Source organism: Nicotiana sylvestris, chromosome 2 (genome assembly GCF_000393655.2).
Source record: "Nicotiana sylvestris chromosome 2, ASM39365v2, whole genome shotgun sequence".
Lineage (NCBI taxonomy): Eukaryota > Viridiplantae > Streptophyta > Magnoliopsida > Solanales > Solanaceae > Nicotiana > Nicotiana sylvestris.
Window position 1 is genome coordinate 9,857,698 of NC_091058.1, and position 27,663 is coordinate 9,885,360.

General features: G+C 34.9%; 2 protein-coding genes and 1 non-coding gene across 17 annotated transcripts; 1 reads left to right on the forward strand and 2 right to left on the reverse strand.

Annotated features, from left to right (window-relative positions):
- Positions 1-2,914: 2,914 nt before the first annotated feature.
- On the reverse strand, positions 2,915-13,219 carry LOC104221569 (uncharacterized). 15 transcript variants are annotated; one of them, XM_009772638.2, is made up of 13 exons: positions 13,004-13,213; positions 11,944-12,180; positions 11,351-11,391; positions 10,354-10,581; positions 8,873-9,488; positions 8,502-8,542; positions 7,703-7,865; positions 6,993-7,105; positions 6,852-6,917; positions 4,657-4,747; positions 4,473-4,540; positions 3,516-3,553; positions 2,915-3,383 (listed from the first exon to the last, which is right to left on the reverse strand). In XM_009772638.2, exons 5-13 carry the CDS (start codon positions 9,474-9,476, stop codon positions 3,206-3,208), a joined length of 1,362 nt encoding a protein of 453 aa, XP_009770940.1. In that variant the 5' UTR covers positions 9,477-9,488; positions 10,354-10,581; positions 11,351-11,391; positions 11,944-12,180; positions 13,004-13,213; the 3' UTR covers positions 2,915-3,205. The 15 variants fall into 15 exon arrangements, with proteins under 15 accessions (XP_009770940.1, XP_009770939.1, XP_009770941.1 ...); XM_009772637.2 differs by having other exon boundaries at positions 10,354-10,584; XM_009772639.2 differs by having other exon boundaries at positions 10,354-10,584; positions 11,340-11,391.
- Positions 13,220-19,086: 5,867 nt separating this feature from the next.
- Positions 19,087-19,191, reverse strand: LOC138886687 (small nucleolar RNA R71). The gene has a single exon (XR_011405730.1). It is a non-coding gene; the product is annotated as a small nucleolar RNA R71 (small nucleolar RNA).
- Positions 19,192-19,818: 627 nt separating this feature from the next.
- On the forward strand, positions 19,819-20,613 carry LOC104221571 (uncharacterized). The gene is made up of 2 exons (XM_070163029.1): positions 19,819-20,490; positions 20,608-20,613. Exons 1-2 carry the CDS (start codon positions 19,819-19,821, stop codon positions 20,611-20,613), a joined length of 678 nt encoding a protein of 225 aa, XP_070019130.1.
- Positions 20,614-27,663: the final 7,050 nt, after the last annotated feature.

Below are 27,663 nucleotides of genomic sequence, written 5' to 3' on the forward strand. Positions count from 1 at the left end.
TCATTTGAAATGTATACCGCATGGTCAGGTTCTCTATCTGGTTCTTCAATAAGTTTGTTAGATCATTAAAACATAAGAAGCATGAGACAAAGGCATTAAAAACCATCGTATCCTATTGTGTAACAATTCTTTCAATATGAACAAGTCAAATTCTAAAGAAATAAGTAATTTTTTTAATAATTTCATTTAGATACCGACGGGCGACGGTACAGTAGTACTTGAAAAAGGTGAGCAAGAGTACAGTATTTTATAAGGGCTGCATGTGAATTTTTTTTTATTAGCCGCTTTTATGGATGGAATTTTAAGATAGCTAGTAGTAATACTATAGGAGAAATAAATATTAATAAAGTATAAAATAAGGATGAAATTGAAGGAATTGTTCGTTTTCTTTGTTATTAGAATTCACAGACTTCTTGACACCCAAAAGTTGATGTTAATTTCGACTGACTCAACTATCTGTAAAGTTTATTGAAAAATTATCCTTTAGGACTTTTACAGGATTACTAGGCGGTGTAAACAATTAGCCACTTATATGCGTTTACAGAATTCTTCCATTAATATATTACATAACACAATTTTATACGTTATACAATTTACATAATTATATACTAAAGGTGGATAACAGTAAAAATTGTTGATTCACGTTGTTGTAGACCATTAAGATATACAACATGTGAATTGTATACCGCAAAACTATAGAATATATGTATTTCTTTTGGGTATTTTGTAAAAGGTTTCCCGGTTATGAATTCGAATACTTTTTAAAATAGATATTTTCAGATAATTAATATTTTGAAAATTAAATCTAAAAATCTTAATTTTAAGACTCGTGTCCCAAAAAATTGAACTGAAAACTATAAGTCAGGGACGCATTGAGAGTGGCTAACAACACCATACTCACTAACAAAACTATTCTGAGGATAATAACCTATAGTTTTGCTCCTCTATTTATAAAGTTCATGCGTTTATTGAAACTAGTCTTAGAGTACGTGCGTCGCGCGTAAAATTCTTCTAAAAAAATTAAATTAAATTAAAAGTCTCATAAGCATTATTTTAAAATTTATGTTTGAGTTATAAAAGTAAACGTTAATAGTCATTTTTCTACTTTCAGAATATTTATTTTTTAAAATTGACATATAATATATACCCAAATTGATAGTTTTCAAAAGAAATTCTGTGTCCAAAGCCAAATAAAATTCCTGTCGATTTCCAATAAATATGATTGTTGGCGTTGTTTGTATTTCTAAGTTTTATAAATGTTCAGGTTTGTTTGTGTTTTGAGGTAGAAATATAGTCATATTTATAAAATAAAGTATATGTCTATAATTTACGTGAGGGGATTAACTTTTAACATTAAAAATTTCCTTTTCTGTATGGAAGAAACATATTCATAAAGATAATGACACGCTAATAGTTAGTTCACCTAAATGGGAATAAGTAATGTATTTATATAAGTTACATATTTTTTTGATTTTAAATTCTTAAATATTAGGAATTTTTATATAGTCCAATAAGGAAAATCTATATTTCAAAGTCCTAAATATTAGGAAAATGAGTAAATGACGTTTTTGTCTAATGTGAAATTAAATTTTAAAGGACAAAAAATACAACGATATTTCGCTAAGGGATTCGTACTTTTAATATAGTAGTATAGAAGTATAGATATAAATATTGATACAATATATCTTCCCATTAGGTTAACACTCCTCAATCTATGATCATTTTATTGATGTTGTTCAATTTGTTTAGCTTCACTCTAAATGCTATAAAAGGGTCCGTTTTCGTAAAATTAAAACTTGTGACATGATTTCCAGAATTACCCCAATGCATGATGAGAACTAGTGGTGTCAAAACGGTTAAAAGAAAATAATTAACTATCCATATTATCCACTAATAAATAAGTTGGATAATGAACTTTTTAAAAACGGCTCAAATGTGGATAAGAATCATATTATCCATTGAGAAAATGGATAATTAATGGGTTTAACTTTTACATTTGTAAAGCTTCAAATTAGGGTTCCTCAAGTTTGGGTGACTATGAATTTTCACAAAAGTGATCATAATCAAGAAGTCACAAATATATAATATAGGTACCATATTATCCGCTAGACGCTAGTTAACCCGTTTTTTATCCGTACTAAATATGGATCTGGTCAGATAATTTATTCGTTTTTTCATTACCTATTTTCGACCCGACCCGCCCGTTTACCACTTATAATCAGAACTAAGCAATTCAATTTACGAACTAGTGGTCGATGAACACTCTTTCCTCAAATTCTACTCCCCTCTGTTTTCATCTATATGATAGTGAAGGATTTGAACTTGCTAGAATCGACTATTAGAATCGACAATCTATTAAGCAACTTCAATTTTATAAGATTCCTCCAAGTATTACAAATCCTCTAAGTCCTTACTCCATCCCTCACGTGTTGATTGGAGATTCGATGTTTGTACTCATTGTTTCCTAATATATTATTTTTTAAAAATATTTGAATAGATTATATCGCTTGATGTAGTTTAATAATATTTTATTGCTTTATTTAATTGTATAGAATTGTATGATAACTAATAAGCTTACTAATACCCTAATTACTACAAGTATTAAATTTATCAACGATTACAGAATAATTTAAGACATCTCAATTTCTTAATTTATGACCAAGCCTCGTAAATATTTTAAAATATTAAATTCACCAAAATCCTAACGAAATTAATCAAACGTACAGTGGTCAACCAAAACCAATAAAGAGGGTCTTAGCATAGAAAACGTAGGTGAGAATGCTAAAAGAGATAAATAGAAAAATGAAGCAGCAAACGAACTAGATGTCTAATACGTATAAGGTGAAGTTAAACAGAAAAATAGAACTATGAAATAATAAGTAACATAACTCGAAAAAAAAGAACATAACAATCGAATCACACCAAATGAGTCGTTACATAAAAATGGGTCTTCTCGTTATTACATACCAACAAATTTTACAATACAATAAAATTTCAGCAACAAATAAAATTGTTACTAAAATAGGTCCAAATATGTACAGATTAACGAGAAATTATATAAAATGTCTTCACCAACTACTATACATGACATATTCACAATGTTTACTTACCAAACACTAGAAAATATGAGAGAAACTCACTCATTTTCCCATAGGAAATATTTTCTTGAAGATATTTTTCTTCATACCAAACACACCCTACATGGCTACATCCCTTCAGGAAATGGGATGGATTCACAGCAATGGTAATAGCCATTGTCACCATACACAAACCTTTGTGAAAGATGAGCTTCACGTATAAGACACTCTCCCCATTCTTCCGAGCCATACTGATCAAAAATTGCTCGTGCATCAAAGGGATCAGCATATCCTGATCTATTTTTGCTACCAATTAGAGAACAGTAAGTCAGTGGCAACCTTAACAACAAAGAGAGTTATACAACTGGTAGCATCATGATAGAGACTTTAAGCCGACTAATAAACAAGACTATGCAATGAAAGAATTAAAAATGGCACCTTCTGCTGTGTCGCACATTCATTATAGTTGCATGTAACTGTATTAGAAAGGGCAGAAAAGGCTGATCAGGAACTTTCAAAACACAAAAGTAGCAAAAAAAAAAATAATCATGGATAAGCTATACAAGCATTCTGGTATCAAATCTAAAAGGAAAAAGGCCACCAGAGACTATAGAATACCTCTAGAAAAGTAAGTGTATCAAGTGCAAGTCTAAAAACTTTTTTTTTTTTTTTGGGGGGGGGGGGGTGGGAGGGGCAAGCATTTCTCAAAAGTAACCATAAAGTAAAAAAATAATTGAATAAGATGAAGCATAATGTTCAAGTATTTAATACTTGATGCCAGAGCAGAAAAAGAAATAAGAAAGCACCAGCAAGCAAAATGCAACTGAAGAAACAAGTTACAGGCATACAAAGTTGGAATGCAGGAGGTGAGAAATGTGTTACGGTTCGAGAGTTCTGAATTCGAAGAAGTGTCAGAATTAAAATGGATGCAGCCATATTGACTCTTGGTGGTGAATGAACTGCTTCCCTTTCCAAAATAGGGTCGAACCATTTCAGGTTGTATTAAGAGATCCTCTACCGTGTGCCTTATGATTTTAGGCCCTTGCTTTTTTAGGATAGCCGAGAAATCCCCGGGGGCCAAGTGGTGCAAAGTTCGAAACTTGGTAGCTAATGAGTCTGCCCCTCAATCCTTCTCCACTTAATTATCTGGCTTTTGTACCACTAGACCAAAGCCCTGGGGCGCTTTTAGACGCTTGCGATGAATAAATTGCTTTTATGAAAAAAGAAAGTGGAAGGGTCGGTGGGGAAGGAATAGCAAGGAAGAAGCAGCACTAGATTGAATTGTCAATACATTTGAACGCAGTATCAACAGATATAGAGTCCTAATCGACAAACAATAAAGGCACTGCCAACAAAATTAACCAGAATAAAGAATTAACACCTTTAAAGCTATACCTTTAACTTCCGGTTTGCATCTTTTTCAAGAACAAGGCCAGCTTCAGTAAATGCATCAATGATGACCTCTAGAAAGGCTAAGGAATGACAAATGCAGGTATAAATTCCCTTAGAAATGACACATGCAGAGAAATTAAAATTAGTGGGTACAGTAAGGGAAGAAGATGCCAGAAATTGTGGATACGACAAGCACGTAAAAGTCGGGCTTCACCACCAATTACTTCCACAGGAGCATATACAACATAAGCTTTTGCCGGAGAACCTCTCATGCACTCCTGTAGGGTAAGAACAAATCTGAGTTCCGGCCATGAAAAATTGTGACCTTGTGAAATCTCATTAGAATCAACAGGCCAGAAACATGCAGCATCTAAAATCTATATGATATGTAGTCTCTCACTCTCATTCTCTCTTGACACACACATACACAGACCAACAATTGAAGAAGCAAAAATAAAAAGAGATTGGTGTCACATGACAAGGAAAATGCATTCTCTAGATACAATATAAGTGGGTCAACATTGCTACCAGTGGCACAGTTGAAGGCTCTAATACACATTTACCAATTGTTTGTTTCGGAGTTAAAAAATTACAGAAATCTATTTGCTAATTCACATTTCCACTCTCACGCGTTGTCATTTTTTTGGTAATACTTTTAACTTTTAAGCATATAAACTCAAGGCAGGCCTGATCTATGTTTCCTCATCAATTGGCATTGTTTCGCTACAGAATATTAACTGTAATATCACTACTAATTCTTGTATCCTGTTTGGAGAGGTTTTCTTTCTTCTTTTAGTGTTTCCCCAAGCCATTAACTTATTAGCCCGTGAGAGAAAATCATCAAACCACAAGAAAATATTTGAAACTAGCAAACTGCTATAGCACAACAAATAGACATCAGAATCCATAAAATAAAATCTGAGTGGACCGTATGCATATCTGAATAGACATCAGAATCCATAAAATAAAATCTGAGAGGACCGTATGCATATCTGAGGTAAACACATACTGCAAGCCCCGCAATTACTCTCCAAAAAGGAAAAAGCCAAAGAAAAAGTCACTAGCGAAGTACAACTAAATTGATTAAGTTAACTCGAGTTATTTTACATGGCACAACAAAATATTGAAATTTTGCGGTGCATGGGAAAATTACATCACATTCAAAACATGTATAGTTATAAAAGAAAAAAAGGAACAAACACGTCAGGTGACAACTCAAATTTATTCGAACCTTATAGTTGGACATTTCAAGTATCTCTAATACGAGATCTATCATTTTGTTTTTGAAGTAAAAGATAAAGTGCAAGTTAAATTTAGACAATATTTAATACTGAAAAAACAAAATATAGATGATCTTCATGCATATGAACCTACACAATATAAAAACATTCGTTTCTGTAACACAATACGAAAATTTCCAATTTGACAGTTGCAATAATCTTAGGCTCAAGATGCTAAAAATTGTGAATACTGAAAGGTGATTTGCTCTTAGATGTCTTCCTTCAATGTTCATTCGAGAACTATGAGCCAAGGAGTGATCCTTTCCTACTTTGCTCTCTTGGTGACTTAAACCAACAATCTTACGGTAGGTGGAGATTCCTTACCACTAGGCTATCCTTCCATTGTATCCTTTCCCTCCTCTCTTACTTTGTTCAATGAATCCTAGATCCGAATTATGTTTACTGCATCAAGATGGCCATTAATAGTGAAATGCATTAATAGTGATGCTACAGCAAGAAAACCATTAATCAGCTTCTGCTCAATCTACAACATCTTTCCATATTTCTTCATTATTGAACTCTACTTATATGAGCTGGGATGAGTAGTGGCAGACGGTGCTTTGATCATTTTTCTTACGGAAAAGGGCCAAAACTACCCCTATTGTTTGGTAAATGGTCTAAAATTACCATCCATCCACCTTTTGGTCCATAAATACACACAATGTTATTTCTAGGCTTAAAATTACCCCTCTCGCTACTGCGCAATAGGTGGGGCCGCGTTTAATGCGTTGGCAACATATTACTGGGTCACGTGGCTATTTGTTGTAGTCATTACATCCGGGTATAATATACCCGCCCCATTATTTGACCTACCCGAATAATAGGTTATCCACTTCTTGTGCGTTAACCTATACTTTTTTATGCAGATGATTCACCCAAAGATTGATTGCAAGCAAATAAGCAAATACGAACTCCACAGATAAATTTCAAGGGAAAGGGTTATGATGCCAGTTAAAATGTCATAACTAAACCAGCTGTGTACAAAATAAAATTAGCTTCAATTAGGAGATGATATAATTTACACAGATAAGAATTAACATGTAATGGTTATCAACTATAGCAGCCTGAAGTGCATAATTGTATAACTTGGATAAATACTTACCAAGCCCTTCAGTCTTATAGATACAGGTCGGCTCTCCAAAGCATCAAGTACTTTTGGTGAGACACTCTGGTTTATTTTGAAAAGTTAAAAGAGAAAGATATTACAAATGGACAAAATGGCCATTAAAGTAGAAATGTTTACCCGCAAAACCTGAGCAGCTGCTTCAAAACGGTCCTTATTCCAAAGCTTCAGCATGAGCACAGTCAAGTGGAATGTTTTTGGATTAATAAAGATGGACTTCTCAATTCCCAACTCTGTTGAGTGGAAAAACATTGGTCAATTTTGTCAGAGATTAAAAACATAGGGATAGATATTAAATAAACATAAGGAAATGAAGAGATAAGAATTTTCAGCTTTACAACAACATTAGTACATGAATCTTTTTTCTCTCTTCATCTTTTAATCAAGGCAAAATATCTAATAGCCAACTTGACACGAATTATCAGTAGCACATCTGAACTATTCGTAATCTTAGTTACGCCTGGACTTGGCTATTTGATAGTACTTATCCCCTATGATGCTGACATGGCAAAGAGCTTAGGTGAGTGCGAGTGACGAGAAATTGAAGAATCAGCTAGAGGTGGGGTATTTTCCACCCGTTACTTGACAGTCATTACAATGGTTTATTTACTCCAATTGTTTAATTCTCCTAAGATGCTGAGATGCAAAGAGCGTAGCAAGAGCATTTATGTCACTTCCTGGAGATGAGATTATCCAGGGGTTAAATGCTGTCAAATATCCAAGTGCAAGGGTAATTAAGACTATGTGCAACTAATAACCCATGCCAAGTTTACGGGGATTTTAGCGATCCTGCCCTTAAGAAAATTAACACAATATATAGAATTTTATACCTAATAGTTCTGAAGCCTTTGATTCTGAGGTAGGAGACTTAGACACTTCAGTAATTCCAAGAACTGAGTTCTGAAAGTTGATGAGTTTATTGACCAGTTCAGGATATATGGCTAATGGAAGCGATACAAAGTGAGAGTAGTCCTGATTTTGGACTTCAACTGCCTACAGGAAACAAAGAGGATAAATAAGACTTGGAGGACTAACTCAACTTTAATCCTGAAAGAGTTCCTCGACAAAAAACAAAAGTCAAATAAAGTGGCCTTATTTAGACGTAATGCTATACTTTAAACAAATTACTGGCTAAAATATGGCTGTTTAGTCATGATTTTATCCTTAATAGAATCAATAGAAGCAAAATAGACAGAATAGCCTTAGTAAAGACTCTGTTGATTAATAACTTTGCAGCACTGAATGTTCAAGCAGAAATGAGATCAATTATAAGAGTAATACAGGTAGCGTAGACATGAGATTATTCCTAACTGCAAAGCGGAGCCCTATAAATCAGTATATGCACTTTTAATAAATTAGGCGTCTAGGCATATGCTTCTGCTGCCACAGATCCTACTTCCGCATGCAATTTTCTACATAAAAAAGGTACTATGAACTATAAAAACCAGATGAAAAGATGCAAAGAATTCACTCCAAAACCTATCCCCTCCTATGAACGCCGCAGCTCTTGTATTCCTATGAAAAGGGAACCCGAATTATTTATCGACTACTCTTTGTTGGGTAGGATGGTCTAATCCCATTTACCGAAAAAGAAAATGGGCCTGAATGATCAACAAACAAGATATATACCATTTTTTTCCCAGGCTGTCGATCCATTTGATGGATTGGACCTATAAAAGCAGAACAGTGAAGATCAGCATCACAAATCCAATGTAAAATAAAACATTTAGGAGCCATATTCAAAAGAATCCAAACATAAAATAGAAGCACGGTCTGGACCAAAAAATACTGTTTGCAATAGGCACTCCAAAACCTCAAACTATGCCGCCACAGGATCAAGGTCATGGAACAACCGAGAAATGATCAAATGGACACTTATAAAGAGTCGAAAACTTTCAAACGCCACGTATAAAGGGACTTCAGATCAAGTTGATTTAAAATTCTTGTACTTATGCAGACATAAAATGAAAAAACAACCATGTAAGGGTATGAGTTAATACCAGAAGACTGAGAACGACTAGCGCCTGAAGGTGCACCCCAAGGACGAACATTTGATGCTCCTGATCTACTGGGTTCCACATCCCGTTGCAGCTGGTTTCTAGAGCTGCTGCCACCACCACGTTGCTGAGGCTGAGGCTGTTGTGGCGATGCCCGGACCCAAGCAGTACCACTGCCGGCTCTGCCGCTAATAACATCTTGTTGTCGCTGCTGCGGTGGTGGTCGCGCCCAAGCAGTACCACCGCCTCTACTACCATGTTGCTGTGGCTGCTGCTGCGGTGGTGGCCGGGGCCAAGCAGTACCACTGCCACCACGGCTGACCCAAGCAGTACCACCACGACCCGGATTCTGACCAACTGTATGGTGCTGACCCGTACCCTGCTGATTATAAGGAGCCCCACGACCCTGATATTGACCCGGACCAGATGCCCTTGGCTGGTTGCCCCATAGCTGTGGAGGCTGAAATGGTGGCTGCTGATTGTATGAACCCATCTGGGGCCCACCTCTTCCGCCTCCACGGCCTTGCTCCTGTTCGGAGTTACCACCGCCACGGCCTCGACCACGGTTACCTCCACCGCCACCACGTCGGTAATTTCCATGGTCCATTTTCCAACTTCACTGACAGAAAATAAAACAACTGTAACTTTTCAAAAAGAAAAATTATATACTCCTTTTTAGTTGTCATATTTTGCTTCGAGAGTGAAAGTAAACTTTGATCAACATTTAAAACTTTTTGTCATAAGAAAAATTATAAATTTTAGTATTTTTCTTATAATTTTTAAGAATGTAAATTTTAATTTTATCTCTAATTTAACTTTAAAATTAATTAAATTAACTCTTGAGAAGTAAATATTACAACAATTTAAAACCAGAGAGAGTAGAAATGACGCAAAAGAAAAAGCTCATAGTTATCTGTATTTTATGAGCTTCCAAGATGAGTTCTATGCCATGGGAAATAGCAAGTTAAGTAGATTTTTTTGGGCAAAAAACATGATCTGATTTAGTGCATTTTGATTTGTACACACTCTCTCAACCATCAAATCGGGCTGGTGCCTCTTTTGATTTGCACTAGCTATTTTTTAGGGGCAAAAACCTCAAGAACGGCCAGATCGAATTGGGTCCTAACACCCACAACCACCAATTGCAAGTACACAAACTCATACAATAATCAAAATTATCTTCTTTAATTAATCTAAAAAATGGAGAAATCAAAGAGCTTGCAATCAAATGCAGAAATAGTCATATCTTAAAACGTGAAGAATTTGAGATTACTGCAATATATAATAGGATGATTATCCCAAGGCACAAGCATCAGAAATCCAATTCAGGGCTAACGATCACGTGAATGGAGGCCAATTTTTAATTCTACGGAGCCAACTTAACTTTTATTTTATAATATAATATCCCAAAATTCCGAACCTGAGAAGCTAGAATAAGCGTACTCGTATAAAGTTTAAGAAACAGTTAACATCTGAATACTTACCTGCAATTATAAGGTCAAATATTGGAGAGAGATCATGAACAGGAAACCCTACATTCTCAGACGAAAGACGAAAGTGAGAGTAAAGTGGCTATTCGTTTGTGTGAAAATGGTCTGGAACTGTACGAAGGAGTGTATAATTTTCTTATTTATTGTCCCGCTGGTATGAGATCAAAATCATCAAATACCACATATAAGAAGTTGTCCCACTGCTTTTTAACCTTATTTCACCTGCTGAAGTCAATGTTCAAGAACTGATTCAGAAGAGCAAAAAGTAATGAAGAAATGAATTTAACTTGTATATATTGACAACGTCATGAGTTAATCATTATTTTTAAGATCAACAACAACAACAACAAACCAAGTGTAATCCCACAAGTGGAGTTTGGGGAGAGTAGTATGTACACAGTCTTACCCCTACTTTGTGAAGGTAGAAAAGTTGTTTCTAATAGACATGAAAAGCATAGCCACAGCATAGTTGAAAAGATTATGGTATACATAGAACAGCCCTAGTAAGGACTGCTGATAAATAATTTCGCAGCACCGAATATTCAAGCAGAAATGGACTTAGAAAGCTTATGGTATTTTTGCAGATTGGCAATAAAAAATGTAAGGGTAATACAGGCAGCGTAGACATGAGATTATTCCTAGCTGCAAAGCGGAGCCCTATAATTCAGTATATGCACTTTTTATACATTCGGCATCTGGGCATATGCATCTGCTGCAACAGATCCTATTTCCTGCGTGCAATTTTCTACATTTTCTACATAACAAAGTATACAAATAACCAAGTTGAGATGAAAAGATGCAAAGAATTCACTCTAAAACCTATCTTCCTATGAACGTTGCAGCTCTCGTATTCCTATGAAGAAAAGGGAATCCTAATTCCCAGATCTTAAACCTTTCGCCCTATTTATCGACTACTCTTGTTGAGTCAGATGGCTAATTCCATTTACCAAAAAAATAATGGGCCTGAATGATCAACTAACATAATGTTTACCAATTTTTTCCCAGTCTGTTGATCCATTTGATGGATTGCACCTATAAAAGCAGAATAGTGAAGAGTCAGCATCACAAATTCAAGGTAAAAATGACAATTAAGGAGCAATATTCAACAAAATAATAATTAAGGATCCATGTTCAAAAGAATCCATTTTCCTTCAATGATCAATACTAGAAGCATTAAAAGCCACAAGAGGGGGGGGTAGGTAAAGGATTCTTTTCTGATTTCATATATGTCTATGGTCTGATGTTTGTCATACAACATTAGATCGTCGAGTTGATGGTCTGATATTTGTCATACAACATTGGATCGTCGAGTTGATGGTATGATATTTGTCATACAGCATGAGATAATGAATAGTGAAGTAATAGATTGACCCATCAACTACGCTTCAATCCCAAATTAGCTGGGATAGGCAATATGAATCCTCTATACATTCAGCTCTAAATCAGGCCTATATTACTGAGGAAGCAGTGCAACAAAAGAAGCAAATAGAAAACTAAGAATCTGAACAACGTAATTAATCCTTTAAGGATGAAGCTAGCTAGTATCATTATTTGAACTGAAGGAAGCAAACAGAACAGACTTACCTTTGCTGGAGTAATGCACGGAGGCAAACTTCTATTTTAGAAGATGAAGGCTGACTCCAATAAGTAGCCAAAAACATCTTGGCCGTTGAATGAAATAGACTATAATATGTTGATGGTCAACAGAACTTTTGGAAATTTTGACCAAAATGTGTAATTGGCTTGAAATTTCCAGTAGTAGGTAGTTTCTGTGAGGGTGCTAAAACTCATTCCAGAAATGCGACTCTTACATTTGAGAACCTGTAAATAACAGAGAGAGAGAGAGAGAAATTAAACACTTGGATTATAATATGTCTACCACTAGTACTAAGAAATACTACTTCATGAGGTTTTGCAAAAGTATTTCTGTCCTAATGAAACCAGAAAATTAACGAAACATGCAAATATAAAGCCTTGAAATGAGGATAAGTAAGGGTATGTTTGGATCATTATTACTCATCATTTTATAATGTATTGTATCGTTTTATGGATATAATGTTTGAATAGATTGTATCGTTTGCTGGTGTTAAATAACATATTTGTTGTAATAAAATTTATCAAGAATTACATATAAAAATAATTTAAGAAAACATCTCTCTACTAACTCATCATTAATTAAGTAGCTTGGAAACAAAGAGCAAAAAAAGATTAACTAATATTAGCAACAACAAAAAATTAAAACAATGGAAAGAGACAAAGAATCGAACGGGAGACTTGGATAAAAAGAACGGGGCAAACCAACTCTAGAAAAGATGGAAGAAGACAAAGTAGGCCAAAGTTGGAGATTTAGAGTTAAAATAAAAAATAAATAAATGATAAAATAGAATTATAGAGTAATAAGTAAGGATATAATTGAAATAAAATAGGAAACGGTCTCACCGCACCGAATTGGTTATTCCACAAAATGAGGGTTTTGGTTGTTCCGGAACAATACATTTAACAGTATAATACAATCAATTTTAAATAAACAATCAAAATAAATATTGTTTTGTGATAACAATACAACACGATACAACGGGTAACACCCATCCACACAAGCTGTAAGTTCAAGAGACCTTGAAATTGACACGAGCCAGCGCCATACCTGATGATTTTTTCTCGCACAAAGACGATACATCAAAGCCTGGAATGAGATTGAGGTTCAAAATATAGATAATCTCGGACAAAGAGAGAGCAATGCGAAGCCGCCGGTAATGGCGAACTCCGTCGAAGGGGACGGTTAAGGTTTTCGATCGGGAAAGAGAGAACCTGCTAAAAGATGGGGAGATTCCACCGAAAATCGTAAACGAAATTGGACTTACACATCGCGCATAGAAACAATGAACTTGCATATTCATAAAAAAAAAAAATCTCTAACATGAAAAATCAAACAGATCATGTGATAACAAGTTAAAATAAACTGAAATACAAAAATTGTTTTTATATATAATATAAATAAAATCCATGTAGTAAATGTTAGCTGGATCTTGTAACACTGTCCATTACCGACTACACCTGTCTATCATATCTTAAATCACAATTAATAAATACATTTGTATATTTTACTCACCCAAAAACTACACACTAGTAAAAAAAATTAAGCTAAAACGTACACATTTTGGAAAAAATTCTGAAAACTTGGGTTCAAGTTTCTCTTTATCTTTTATCTTTTTTTATTTATTAAAGTTTTTTTTTGTTTTCTTTCTTTTTATATTTTTCATTTTAACCAAAAGGCACAAAGTACTAGTGCTCCGAAGAAGATATTTAATTACTCGTAGTTATCAAGCATTAGTTGCATTTACTAGTTGTATTGATTAGCTTAGGATTAGATAATAAGTAGAGTTGTTTTGGTGCGAGGTTATTAAGTAAAAATAATTTTCTGATATCTTATTTAGACAAAAAATTTGTCGAATCTGATAGTGGTGAAAGGCTAGGGCAGGTGAAAATTATTTTTCCCCTCCTATTGGAAACAACATCAATGGTGTCTTTTACCATTCTTACCTATAGTTCAAATAAGAAAAAAAGTAAATAATCCAAGTTTTTATTGATTTTAAAATCCTAAAAATTACTAAGAAAATAATTAAATATCATTTTATTTAATGCATAAAATATATTTTTAGATATTAAAAAAGTCGATCAATATGAACCTTCCTGCTTTTATAATAGCATAAATAAATTATCTAAATTAACGAACTTCAAGTCTTTAATTGGTGTGAAAACTTGTGACGTGATTCCGTAAGGAGAATTACATAACGCATGACAAGTGCTCGTTTGGATTGGCTTAAAAAAGTACTACAAAACAATTTTAAGCCCATCCAAACACCCTCTAGGTAGTACTCCAATAGAAAAAGGGAACGAGTCTTCATGTTCATTTACAATATAAAATTTAAAAAAAAAATATTTTTAGAGCTATTATATATAAAAGATAGAACTTATAAAAGCAAACCTCTCACGTATTAAAAATAAAGATAGGGTCTATTAGTCTATCTAACTTAAGCAAAAAATTTAAATGATTCCTTCAAGTTTTGTAAGTCCATCCTATCAGCCTAATGAATAAGCTTTTTTTTTTTTTTTTCTAACTGTAGTTAATGAATAAGCTTTGTCAAGCCATTTAGGGTGTGTTTGGAAGGAAGGAAAATATTTTTCAGAAAATATTTTTTAATTTTTTCATTGTGAGTTGGCTTAAATATTTTGAAAAACATTTTCCTTGTGAACTCCTTTTACTCCTATTGGAAGAAAATGTTTCCTTATCAAGAGAAAAAAAAAATATTTTCCAAAACTCATTCTCAACATTCCCCACCCTCACCAACCCACCCCATCTCTCCAAAAAAGGTTTTTTTTTTTCAAATTTCATTATTTCCGTTACCACCCACCCTACTACCCCTCCACCCCCATCCCCACCCGAAAAAATATTTTTGAATGTATTTTTCAATTTTAGTTTTTTATTTATCGGTTTAAAGGTTTAAAATTTTATAAATTCCAAAGTTATGAGTTCAGAGGTTTATGTGTTTGAAAGTATACAAGTTTAGAAATTATAAAATTTACGGATTCGAAATTCCGCAGTTTCGAAAGTTTAGCGGTACAAAAGCTTATAAAATTTGTGGATTCGAAAGATTGTTGGTTTGAAAGTTTATGATTTCATGTTTATTATATTTAAATTATTTATTTCCGAAAAATAAATAAGATTACTACTTGTTTTCCAAGAAAACATTTTCTTATACCAAACACACCCTTAATCATTAAAGGGATGCGACTTCCATAAATTTTGTCTCATAGATTTGAAATAATATCTTAGGATTATTTCAAATAAGTATTCGTTTATTAAAATTAACATATTATTTCAACTTCATACTTGAAAGTATTTGTTTTCATGACCACATACACTTCCAAATATCTTTTTACAACTTCAACTTCAGATAGTACTTCTTTCAAATCCCAACCAAGTCATGCCCATACACCAACTTTACCAAGCCAAACAATTTTGAAAGTCTACACATAGGGTAAACAATAACCGACTTATTAAAATTACACACTCTTGTTCACTTTAATTAATTTTTTGGCTTTTTCTTGTAGTTCATAATTTTTAACATTTCGGATATCAAGGAGTTAACTTCTATTTTTCGAACTTGCCCTTGAAATATTTGTTATATTTTTAATAAATAAATTAATATTAATATAATTAATTTAATTATTAATTAATACTAAAAAGTAAATTTTTTAATATATATTAAAACAACCAAAAAATTAATTAAAATATACCAAAAAAGTATGGTGGGGAAAAGATGTTGAAATTAAAGTCTTTATGTCATTTCCAACCCTAACACCAAATTTCACACCAAAATAATGGTGTAACACCAAATTTACTCCAATCATTACACCATTTTTTACACCAAATCTTCTTTCTTCTGTATTATATTATTATCTTCTATTTACTTTTCATTTTTTATTTCCTTCAAACTAATACTATCTTTTTTCTTTTTTCCATATTCATTATATATAATTCACATTCATCACCTATATAATCATTTATTACAAAATTATTTTAAAGGATAAATCAACCAAAAGTGAAATCATTGATAAAAGATAATTAAATAAATATTACATCATAGTCAAATTTAATTTAAGTACCACATAAATATGTAACTTTCGTCTCTATTTTCCCATAAATGCTCAATTAATGCATTACGAAGTGCGAAATGCGCATTTCGAAAACATTTGCATTTTTTATTTTTAAATAATGGTTATATCTCTTTTTATACAATTATAATAATAATAAAATTAACTTATAATTTTATATAAATGTAATATATACAAAATTAATATAAAAAATAGGATATAAATTAAAATTATAAAGATCTTAATATAAAAATTAATTATATACACAATATATGATAAATTAAAAGTTCAAAAAATAAAAAAATTGAATAAAATAATAATAAACCAAATTTGGAGTGATAAATAGTGTTGCACTAAAATAGTGTTGTACCAAATTTGATGCAACACTATTTATGCTCTATAATGGTGCAAGATTTAGTGTTGTATTGGAGCAAAAATAATTTGGGCGCAAGAAATGGTGCAGCCTGGAGATGGTCTTAGGACGCAGAGCAACAAGCCCACCAATGAACTCTTCTGTAAAAAGTACTACTCCTACTACTTATTTGTGTGGTATTTTGTTCAAATATTAAGACCTAAAATAAGGAAGAATTTGGATCAAATCAGTGCTATTTTAACAGTCTAAAAAGTACTAAGGAATGACTCTAAGTTTGAACGATGAATACAGAAGTCACATTAACTGGCATTCTTTTATGCTACTGAATATATTACTGGCTCAAATATGGCCGTATTAGACAATAATTTTATCATTATGTTAGGACCAAAGGAAGCAAAATAGACGGAGAACAGCCATAGAAAAGTCTGCTGATAAATAACTTGAAAGTTCAAGCAGAAATTGACTTAGAAAGCTTATGGACATTAGAAATGTAAGGGCAATACAGGCAGCATAGACATGAGATTATTCCTAGCTGCAAAGCGGAGCCCTATAATTCAGTATATGCACTTTTTATATATTAGGCGTCTGGGCATATGCTTCTGCTGCCACAGATCCTATTTCCAGGTGCAGTTTCTACATAACAATAGTATTATGAATAATCAAATTCAGACAAAACGAGGCAAAGGATTAAATCAAGAACGCATCTTCCTGTGGACGCTGCAGCTCTTGTATTCCTTTGGAGAGCACGAACCCTAATTCCTACTAGTTCTTAAACCCTTCTCGCTATTTATCGAGTACAGACTACAGAGTTCTCTTGGTTGGGCTGGATGGGCCAATTCAAGTTATCGGAAAAGAAAATGGGCCTGAATGATCAATTAACATAATATTTATTCCGACCGAAATGCACAAATCCCGATTTTGGGATTGCTGTTTAAGCTGTACTCGAAGGTTAAATTTTTTTGCAAGTTTACTTACTTGAGAATATAATTTTAGACATATGAGAATGAAGTTGTAAAAATCTGTCTGAAATTACAAATTTTATCTGAAATTGATAGGTCACATACATGACTGAACTTCACATATGACTGAAGTTTATGCCTTTTTTCATACACTTCAGGCACATATAACTAAAGTACGAGCAGAATTCAGTCTTACTATTTTAGTATGTGATATTTAGCTTAAAAGTATATATATTTGTATGTATATCGCCTCATATTTTACTTTTGTTTCGTGAATAGGATGTGAAATGTATTGATTTATATTAATTTGATGTGTTTTCATGTGTAGAAATGATCCGGGAGCACGATTATTTCGGCTCTAGACCTACCCAACACGTATAAAAGCAAACTTATTTGTGAAAGGGAGACGCCACTTTTGAAAGAGGATACACACAAGAGACATTGGAGAGCAAGAACATCTCAGATTTCTTCATCTTTTCTTAGTAATATATGGGTGTTTCTTCAATTCTGTGATTAGTTGCTTAATTGTCCAGCCAGCAGATAGGTTCTATTTACTATCTATGATATGCTTGGGAAAGCCATGTTTAGATTAGAGAAAAATTAAATAGAGCATGATCTTAACCCTTAGGGGGCAGATTTGTGGTTAGGACAGGAGTATACCTAGTCAACGTGCTTAATTAAATATCGTAATCTTAATGTGTTCTTAATAGATTGATTCATAGGAATATAGACGTTAATCTTTTTTGAATAGGCGAGTAGTACTTCGGGAGAAGGCTATGAGAGCAATTATCAATTAATTAGCAACCATGAGTGAATTGTATGAGAGGGAGATTTAACTAGAATACAATAGGATTGGTGAATCGATCACAACCCTGGAATATTTGTCTCTATTGAATACATAACAATCATTTTACTGCTTGATAATTTAGTGTTACTTAGAATTATAGTTTAGTATAATCACATTCTTGAACTCGAATTTAGCTTGACTGAATAACAATATTGGTGAATTAGTAGGTAGTTGATACAAGTCTCTGTGGGTTCGACACTCGACTTATCATTCTATTACTTATACGGCCACGTATACTTGCGTGTGCGTTTGGGAGCAACAACTTTTTGGCGTCGTTGCCGGGAACTTGAATATTAACTACTTTCTAGTTTTTGCTTTAATTGTTTATTTCGTCAAGTCTAACATTACTTGATTGTTGCTCGGATCTCAGGAACTTTGATTGAATGCATAGGCTTAGAAGCCAGGACTGATTTCAAAGCTTTGACCCCGAACCTCAGAGAACATTTCACAGGAGGTTGAGGGAAGCAAGGGATACGAATAATATTTAGGCACTTGTTCAATTCCCTGTGATCATGGCATAGGAGCAATACATGGATATTCAGGAGGAGGCGATGCCCAGCATTGTCAATGTCACATCTAGCATTGTGAAGCCTAGAATCACTAGACACTTTGAGCTGAAACAATGCATGATCCAGCTACTTCATGCGAATGGGCAGTTTATGGATCTTCCACACGAGGATCCACAATAACATACCCTGAACTTCTTGGAGATTAGTGGCACTTATATCACTAACAGAGTCACTCCAGACTATGTGAGGCTCACATTTTTTCCATTCTCACTGTTGGGCGAAGCAAAGCGATGGCTGAAGGCAAAACCAGCTAATTCTATTACCCCATGTAATGATTTGGCAAGGAAATTTCTGGCAAGGTTCTTCCCTTCAGGCAAAACTGCAAAGATCAGAAGTGAGATAGTTGTCTTCAAACAGAAAGCGGGAGAGTCTTTATACTCAGCTTGGGAGAGGTTCAAGGGGCTAATCAGAGACTGTCCTCATCATAATCAGACAAGAGAAGTATTAGCTCACACTTTCATAGAAGGTCTACATCATAATCAAGTGTTGGAGAAAAGCTTTGACGAGACATATGCATTATTGAACAAATTCTCTAAAAGCAATCTGTATTGGCAAGGAGAGATGGGTAGACACACAGTGCAAAAGTCCGCAGGGGTTCTTGAGTTAGATGTCGTCTCGGCATTATCAACACAGATTTCTACACTGACCAACCAAGTCAATCAGATGATCTTGATTATCAACAAGCAACAAGCACAACCGGTACAATAGGTTCAAGTGTTTTGTGGAATATGTGGAGAGGGTCACACAAGTGACTTATGTCTCGCTAACCCAGAGTCTGTCTGCTTTGTGGGTAATGCAAATAGGAGCCAAACAAACAAATATGGTAACACTTACAATCCCAATTAGAGGAACCAACCAAACTTCTCTTGGGGTAGAAACCAAGGTACTCAGAATCAATACAGGCCTCAAGCACCTCAACAGCAATATAGACCACCTCAGGCCGAACAAGAAGCGAGTCCAACAAGTTACCTTGAAGACATGTTGAAAAAAGTGGCGCCTGAACAGCAAGCCCTCACTCAGAAATTTATGGCTTAGCAGCAAGCCCAAGCCGCAACAATGAGAAATTTGGAGTGCCAAATGGGACAGCTTGCCAGTGCTCAAAACACTAGACCAGTTGGAGCTCTTCCAAGTGACACTGAAGCTAATCCTAAGATGTCCCTTAATGCCATGTCGTTGAGGAATGGGAGACAATTAGAAGAAGTTCAGTCAAAAAAGAGGAAACATGTGAATTTTAATGAGAGGCCAGCCATTATAGAATCAACATCAGAAAAATCTAAGGAGTCAGAGAAGCCAGCTGGAGAGGCGGTGGCTGAGCAAGCCCTACCATTGGTTGTAAGGCCACCACCTTCGTTCCTTCAAAGATTGCAGAGAGTCAAGGATAACGCCGCGTATAAAAAATTTCTTGATATTTTGAAGCAGGTGCAAATTAATATTCCATTGGTTAACATATTACAAAAAGTTCCCAAATATGCAAAGTACATCAAAGACATAGTGGCCAATAAAAGAAGGCTGACCGAGTTCGAAACTGTGGCACTCACTAAGGAGTGTAGCTCAAGAATTCAAAGCAAGTTACCTCATAAATTGAAGGATCCATGTAGTTTCACAATCCAAATTTCGATTAGTAAACATGCATTTGGGCGGGCTTTATGTGATCTTGGAGCGAGCATCAATTTGATGCCGCTATCTGTGTTCAGACAGTTGAGGTTGGGTGTGCCTCGCCCAACAACGGTAATATTATAGTTGGTTGATCGCTCCATTGCTCATCTAGAAGGAGTGATTGAAGATGTGTTTGTTCAAGTGGGTTCTTTCATATTCCCTACTGATTTTCATTATCTTGGATTATAGGCCTGATCAGGAAGTCCCATTTATTTTGGGGCATCCATTCTTAGCCACAGGCCGAGCTATTATCGATGTTTGAGAAAGAAAGATGATAGTGAGAGTAGGTGATTGAGTGGAGGCATTCAATGTTTATAAAGCACTCAAGTTACCAGCCCACTATGAAGAGTTATCCATGATTTCTATGGTGGAAAGTGATGCTACATCATTAATGCCTTATATGAGCCCGGTAGATCCTCTTGAACGAGCTTTGATTGGGGATGAAGAAGATAGTAAAGATGAAATGATGGGAGAAATTGAGCAAGTACTTGATATGTCCTGCAATTATATCCATGGGTTTGGGAAATTTGAGGAGTTAGACAGACCTGTCACTCTGACCCCTCCTAAGCTATCTATTGAAGAAGCTTCAAAGCTAGAACTTAAGCCTCTACCAGCGCACTTGTATTATGCTTATTTGGGGAACTCTAAGACATTGCCCGTGATAATCTCCTCCAGCTTGACTAACACTCAAGAAGAAAAATTGCTCAGAGTACTCCGCGAGCATAAAAAGGCTATTGGGTGGACTATTGCTGACATCAAGGGAATTAGTCCATCGTTTTGCATGCATAAAATCTTCTTGGATGATGGACACCTCCCCAATGTGGAGCAGCAGAAGAGGTTAAATCCCATTATGAAAGAGGTTGTGAAAAAGGAAGTAATTAAATTGCTCGATGCAGGTATCATCTTTCCTATTTCTGACAGCAACTGGGTAATCCCAGTTCAATGTGTGCCCAAAAAGGGGGGATGACTGTGATTGATAATGAGAAAAACAAGCTAATTCCTACTCGCACTGTGACGGGGTGGAGAGTCTGTATTGATTAGAGAAGGCTCAACAAAGCAACCCGCAAGGACCACTTTCCACTTCCATTCATTGACCAAATATTGGACAGATTAGTTGGGCATGAATATTATTGCTTCCATGATGGTTATTCGGGATACAATCAGATTGTCATATGCCTAGAGGACCAGGAGAAGACCACTTTTACTTGTCCTTATGGCACTTTTGCCTTCAAGCGAATGTCGTTTGGTTTTTGTAATGCACCGATCACTTTCCAGAGATGCATGATGGCTATTTTCACCGACATGGTGGAAAAATTTGTGGAAGTTTTTATAGATAATTTTTCAGTCTTTGGGTCATCTTATGATGATTGTTTGAGGAATTTAAGCAAGGTGTTAGCCCGTTGTGAAGAAACAAATCTGGTACTGAATTGGGAAAAGTGTCATTTGATGGTACAAGAAGGCATTATGTTTGGTCACAGAGTGTGTAGGAGCGACATTGAAATTGATAAGGCGAAGGTGGGGGCAGTTGAAAAATTACCTCCACCTATTTCAGTGAAGGGTGTCCGGAGTTTCTTCGGATACACGGGATTCTATCGACACTTTATTAAAGATTTTCCTAAAATTGACACTCTTTTGTGCAGGTTGCTTGAAAAAGATGTAACTTTCAACTTTGATGACGCCTGCCTAAAGGCATTTGAAGAAATCAAAAAGAAGTTGGTGTCTACTCCCATTATTGTGGCACCAGATTGGTCCTCACCATTTGAACTTATGTGTGATGCGAATGACCATGCTATTGGGGCAGTGCTAGGCCAAAGGAAAGACAAGGTGTTTTATTCCATCTACTATGCGAGCAAGACTCTTGATGATGCACAACTAAATTACACCACCACTGAAAAGAAGTTGTTAGTTGTTGTGTGGACCTTTGAAAAATTTCGGGCATACTTGGTGGGAACGAAAGTCATAGTCCACACCGACCATGCATCAATCAGGTATCTGTTTACCAAAAAAGAATCTAAGACTAGATTGATGCGCTGGGTTTTGCTGCTATAGGAATTCGATGTAGATACGATATCCAAAGGGGACAGAGAACCAAGTATCCGACCATCTATCAAGGCTGGAAAATCACGACCACGTGGAAGAGGGTGGCCAAATTAAAGAAGTCTTTCCTGATGAGCAACTTTTTGCTATCACCGAAGACCTTCCCCCGTGGTACGCAGCTTATGTGAATTATCTTATGAGTGGGGTACTTCCTCCTAAAATTGAATCTGAATCTAAAAAGAGGTTTCTACATGATATGAACTTCTATTATTGGGATGAGCCATATTTGTACAAGCAATGTGCTGATCAGTTGATGAGGATATGCATTCCAGAAAAGGGGTTAGAATTAGTGTTGTATAATTGTCATGCATCACCTTATGGGGGCCATCATGGAGGATATAGAACAGTTGCAAAGGTATTGCAATCCGATTTCTTTTGGCCAACTTTATTCAAGGATGCCCATGCATTTGTTAAGAAGTGTGACCAATGTCAGAGAACAGAAACAATTACAAGGAGGCATGAGATGCCTTTGAATAACATCTTGGAAGTTGAGATTTTTGATATGTGGGGGATAGAATTTATGGGACCATTCCCATATTCCAGAGGAAACAAATACATTTTGCTAGCAGTTGACTATGTGTCAAAATGGGTAGAGGCAACTGCCTTGCCAGCAAATGATGCCATGGTGGTAGCTGTGTTTGTGAAAAATAACATATTTTCGAGGTTTGGGACTCCATGTGCCTTAATTAGTGATAAGGGGACTCATTTTTGCAATCGGTTGTTGAATAACCTGCTAGCTAAATATGGAGTTCGCCATAGAGTTGCTACAACATATCATCCTCAAACAAGTGGGCAAGTTGAGGTGTCAAATAGAGAAATAAAGCAAATATTAGAGAAGACGGTGAGTGTGAATAGGAAGGTTTGGGCTGCAAAGTTAGATGATGCCCTATGGGCATATAGAACTGCATATAAAACGCCAGTTGGGGCGTCCCCTTATAAGCTTGTTTATGGGAAGGCATGTCACTTGCCTATTGAACTTGAACACAAAGCGTATTGGACCATTAAGAAGCTGAACATAGACCTTGAAGTCGTGGGTGAGAAAAGACTTTTGCAGTTGAATGAGTTAGATGAGTCCAGGCTGCACTCCTATGAAAACGCTAAGCTTTATAAAGAAAAGACAAAAGGATGGTATGATAAGCACATCAAGTCGTGTCACTTCGAGACAGACCAACAAGTATTATTATTCAATTATAGGCTAAGTCTATTTCCTGGGAAGCTAAAATCGAGATGGCCAGGTCAGGGCCGTTTGAGGTGGTGAGAGTCACTCCTTATGGTGCAATTGAGTTGCGAGCTTTAAATGGTGAAAGAAAATTTTTGGTGAATGGACATAGAGTCAAGCACTACTGGGGAGGAGTAATTAATCGTGAGAAGACCAAGGATGTACTTGCTGATGAGTAAGCGAGACTCTACGTCGTGCCGCGATGTTAAATCAGGCTCTTATTGGGAGGCAACTCAATTTTTATTGCTTTCCTAGTTTAACTTTTTTTAAAGTTAGAGTAGATGTTTGCATTTTTTTTTGTAGGTTAAGAAATTATAGATATAATGGTGTAGGATGTGTAAATTGAGTATATAAAGGTTCGGGGGATCGAGATGTTACACACAAAAAAGCAAAAATCCTCGAAAATAGTGCCCAGGCCAGTGCCCAGCGCTGCATGGGGCGCTGAAAACATAATGTTCAAATCCCCCAGCGCCAGGCATAGCACTGAGCGCTAGGCTGGGGGTCCAGGTAAATTTTCTTTAATTTTTTAATTTTTGCTTTTTTTTTATTTATTCAATGACCCATACCCATTTAACCCTACCCAAATACCCATTTACACTAACATTCTAACCCATCATAATACCCATACTCATCCCAAACCCAACTTAACAATAACCCAAAACAACCCAAACTTCTCACTCACAAAAATCAGAAAACCCAAACGCTTCTCATCTCCTTGTCAACGTTGCTTCTACCGCGCCCTCTTCTTCTTCCTCACAAAAATATTTTCTCAAAGTTTTTCTCTTGCTCTCCTTCTCAACTCTACAGGTATGTTTTCTTTTTCTTCTTCTTATTCTTCTTCTTTGTATGTTTAATAGTTAGATAAAAATGTACATTCCATTCCCCTAGAACCCTAATCCCCAAAGTTTTCCCCTATATACTTCTTCAGAAATTTCCATGGTGGGTGGCTTGAATGGGTCACTTTGTGTGGATATTGTATATACAGAGTAGTAAACTAGAAGTCCTTCTGCTTCGTTAAAATATGGGAGGGCCACCATATTCCACCATTGTTGAATTCGAATGCACACACTTTATACCCATATTGTGTTTGTTAAAATGTTTGAAAGGAGATTTTGGTACACCGGTGAAGTTTAAGTAACCAAGTATATTTGTGTATGAATTTGGGATAAGTGTGGGGTGTGTAGGGATGTTTTTACCTGCTAGAAAGTTTGGCTTTGATGCAAAACATGTTCCTGCATCATCTATCTTATATAATGTATGTTGTAGAATCTTGTAAATTTAATTAATTTAGTGTAGTCTGGTAGTTGTGGAAAGGTGAGTACCATATGCCTCTTGCTTACCTTAATGTGAATTCACGAAGTTATGATCAATCACTTATACGTGTGGCGTTGATTAGTGCCTCTTTACTATTGTGTGGCATGGGGAAGTCTTGAGTACCCATAGCTTTGAAGTGCAACACTTGTACATGTTAGATCAATAATTGTGAAGTATTGTACAGTGTGCCTTCGTTTTTAAGTGTGGGGTCATTTCATGACTTGCACGCCAACCTTAGGCATATTTCTTGATGAGTTCTCACATTCATGCTTATTTGTATTGCAGAATATTATGGCTCGTGATGGATCTAGCAAAGGCAAGGGCATTGGAAAGTCCTCCATTGTTATACCCTGTAAGTTTAACAACCTTGATACCGTTAGTTATTATGTTAGTGTGGTATTTCTTTTAGTGGAGTATTTTAGTAAAAGTTTTATAAGTATAATTTTTGATAGTTACCATTATTACTATTTTCGGATATGGTAAATTATACTCATAATATAAGAAAGTTTACGAGATTTTCTTTATTGTAAAGATAGAAATTATTTTCTCACATGAAAATAAGGTTACCTTTTTACCATTTTAAGAATTAAGCGTACGAAAATTTGTACTCTTTTTATGAGATTAGAAACATTATAAGTTGAGAAAATATGTGTATTTTTTTACATGGATAATAAAATAATAATGTATGTATTAATTTTATATGGTACCACATGACCACGATAGTAAAGTATATTATAGTGAGGTGTATAAAGTGTATTAAAAATGAGTAGTAATTTGAGATAATTCTTGATTATACGGGTAATTGATAATTATCCAAAATATTTTGGATAAGAATATAACGTGGCAATTTTGCCTTAAACAATTGTTACTCATGCATTATTAATACAGGTGTTGCACTGTTGTTTCCCATGTTACTCTTTTCTTGAGATGAAAATTTGAGCCTTTAGCTTTTGCCATCCAGTTGAATACGCTCTTTGTCAACTTGTGACCCTCCTTTGGAGTATATTTTCCAACAAGAAAAAAATAACAGAATATACTTCCCTATATTTTTCTTGAGTTGAGTATATCAGTGTTGTTTTTTTAAATAGGTAGCTTTATTGCTTAAGCTCTCCCATTGTCCAAAATGTTTTTTTTCTTTCTACTTACTAATTTTGCTATCTGCAAAATTCTTCTTTTGAATGTTAGAATGATTTGGTATGGTTTTTAGTTCTCACATTACTCTCAACTTAGACGTTGAGCTCTACACTATGCATGTTTGTCCTATAATCTATAGATATAAACTACCTCGGCTTATCTTAGAAATATACCGTATTTTCTTTATGGCACATAAAACAATTCATCTGCATCATAATTTCCTTAAATAAAATGCCAATTGAATACATCATCAGCCAACTGCATTTCAATTACACAAAGTTGGGCAATGGCAAGGTCAACGCACATCAATATAGTGGAATCACTAGTTGAGGAGCTCACTGTTTCAAAAGACCCTAAAAATAAACAAATACGGGTAGATGCCAAAATCTTTTGAATTAGAAAATATCATATGTACATTATGGCACCTAATATGGGAGTTTCTGCAATTGTGTCATACATAAGGCTGTATTCTGGGCTGGACCCGGGCCTAAATGGGCTAAACGAGTTGAGCCAAATGGGCCCGGGCTTTGGCGGTCCCGGGCCTAACAATCCAAATGGGTGGAACCGGCTCACAGTGGGCCTAAGCCCACATGGTCCCGGGCCTAAACGGGCTTTTCGTTCCGGGCTATTTTCTTTTTTGATTTTTTTTAATATAAGGCAATTTCTTGTAAACTATATATATATATATATATATATTTTAATAAGCTTTATTAGTTTTATTCCTTTATTTCTCATTACCTCGACTACATCGTCTACTTTAATTTTGAATCTTGTATTACTACTTGTTGCCATTTTTCCTATGAAACCTACACATATTAATAAATTATTTACATTGTTCATTTCTTCATATCCTTTAGTCTGTATTCCTATTTTAATATTTTTTCCAAATTCTGCTACATTTATCATAAAATCTGGGTTGATATAAAATATTCCTCCATTATTTGTCATGTCTACTTCTGGTAAACCTAGTATGGATTTCTTTTGATCTGACCATCTGTCATCATATACTACTACTACTAATACTTTAGTTCCTAAGTTTTTTCTAGTTAATCCTTTTAATCCGATTACTATTAATCTCATATGCATTAAATTCCTTTTATAGTTCTTTATTTGTCTTACTGAATCTGGATTTATTAAATTTAAGGTAGCTACTTTACTTCCTATAGCTGATAATTGTTCTTCTCTATAATGTCTATATAGTTGAGAATTATTTGAAAAATACCCTGTATTATATAATGTTTTTGGATTTAGTAACCTTAGTTGATTCTGCTGAAAAATCTGTATGTCTTTGTCTATATCTATCATTTCATCTAGTCTCTGATTGTCATCTTGTCTTTTTCTAGTTATGATTCTTGCTAACATATTATTACCTATTCTATTATCTGAAAAAACTTACTCTTGATCTTTCTTCATTTCTCCCACTTGGAAGAAAGTCCAATTTTGTGGTTTTCTTATTTTAATTCTATCTTTTTGTGGTGTTA

What these genes read in the sequence shown, in the direction of transcription:
- LOC104221571 (XM_070163029.1), top strand. Translation starts at nt 19,819, where the DNA reads ATGAGAAATTTGGAGTGCCAAATGGGACAGCTTGCCAGTGCTCAAAAC.
- LOC104221569 (XM_009772641.2), bottom strand. Translation starts at nt 9,476, where the DNA reads ATGGACCATGGAAATTACCGACGTGGTGGCGGTGGAGGTAACCGTGGT. An exon ending in AAAGGCTTCAGAACTATTAG is followed by an intron (nt 7,106 to 7,702) that starts GTATAAAATTCT and finishes TCCACTCAACAG; the next exon opens with AGTTGGGAATTGAGAAGTCC. An exon ending in CCGACTTTTACGTGCTTGTC is followed by an intron (nt 4,541 to 4,656) that starts GTATCCACAATT and finishes TAGCCTTTCTAG; the next exon opens with AGGTCATCATTGATGCATTT.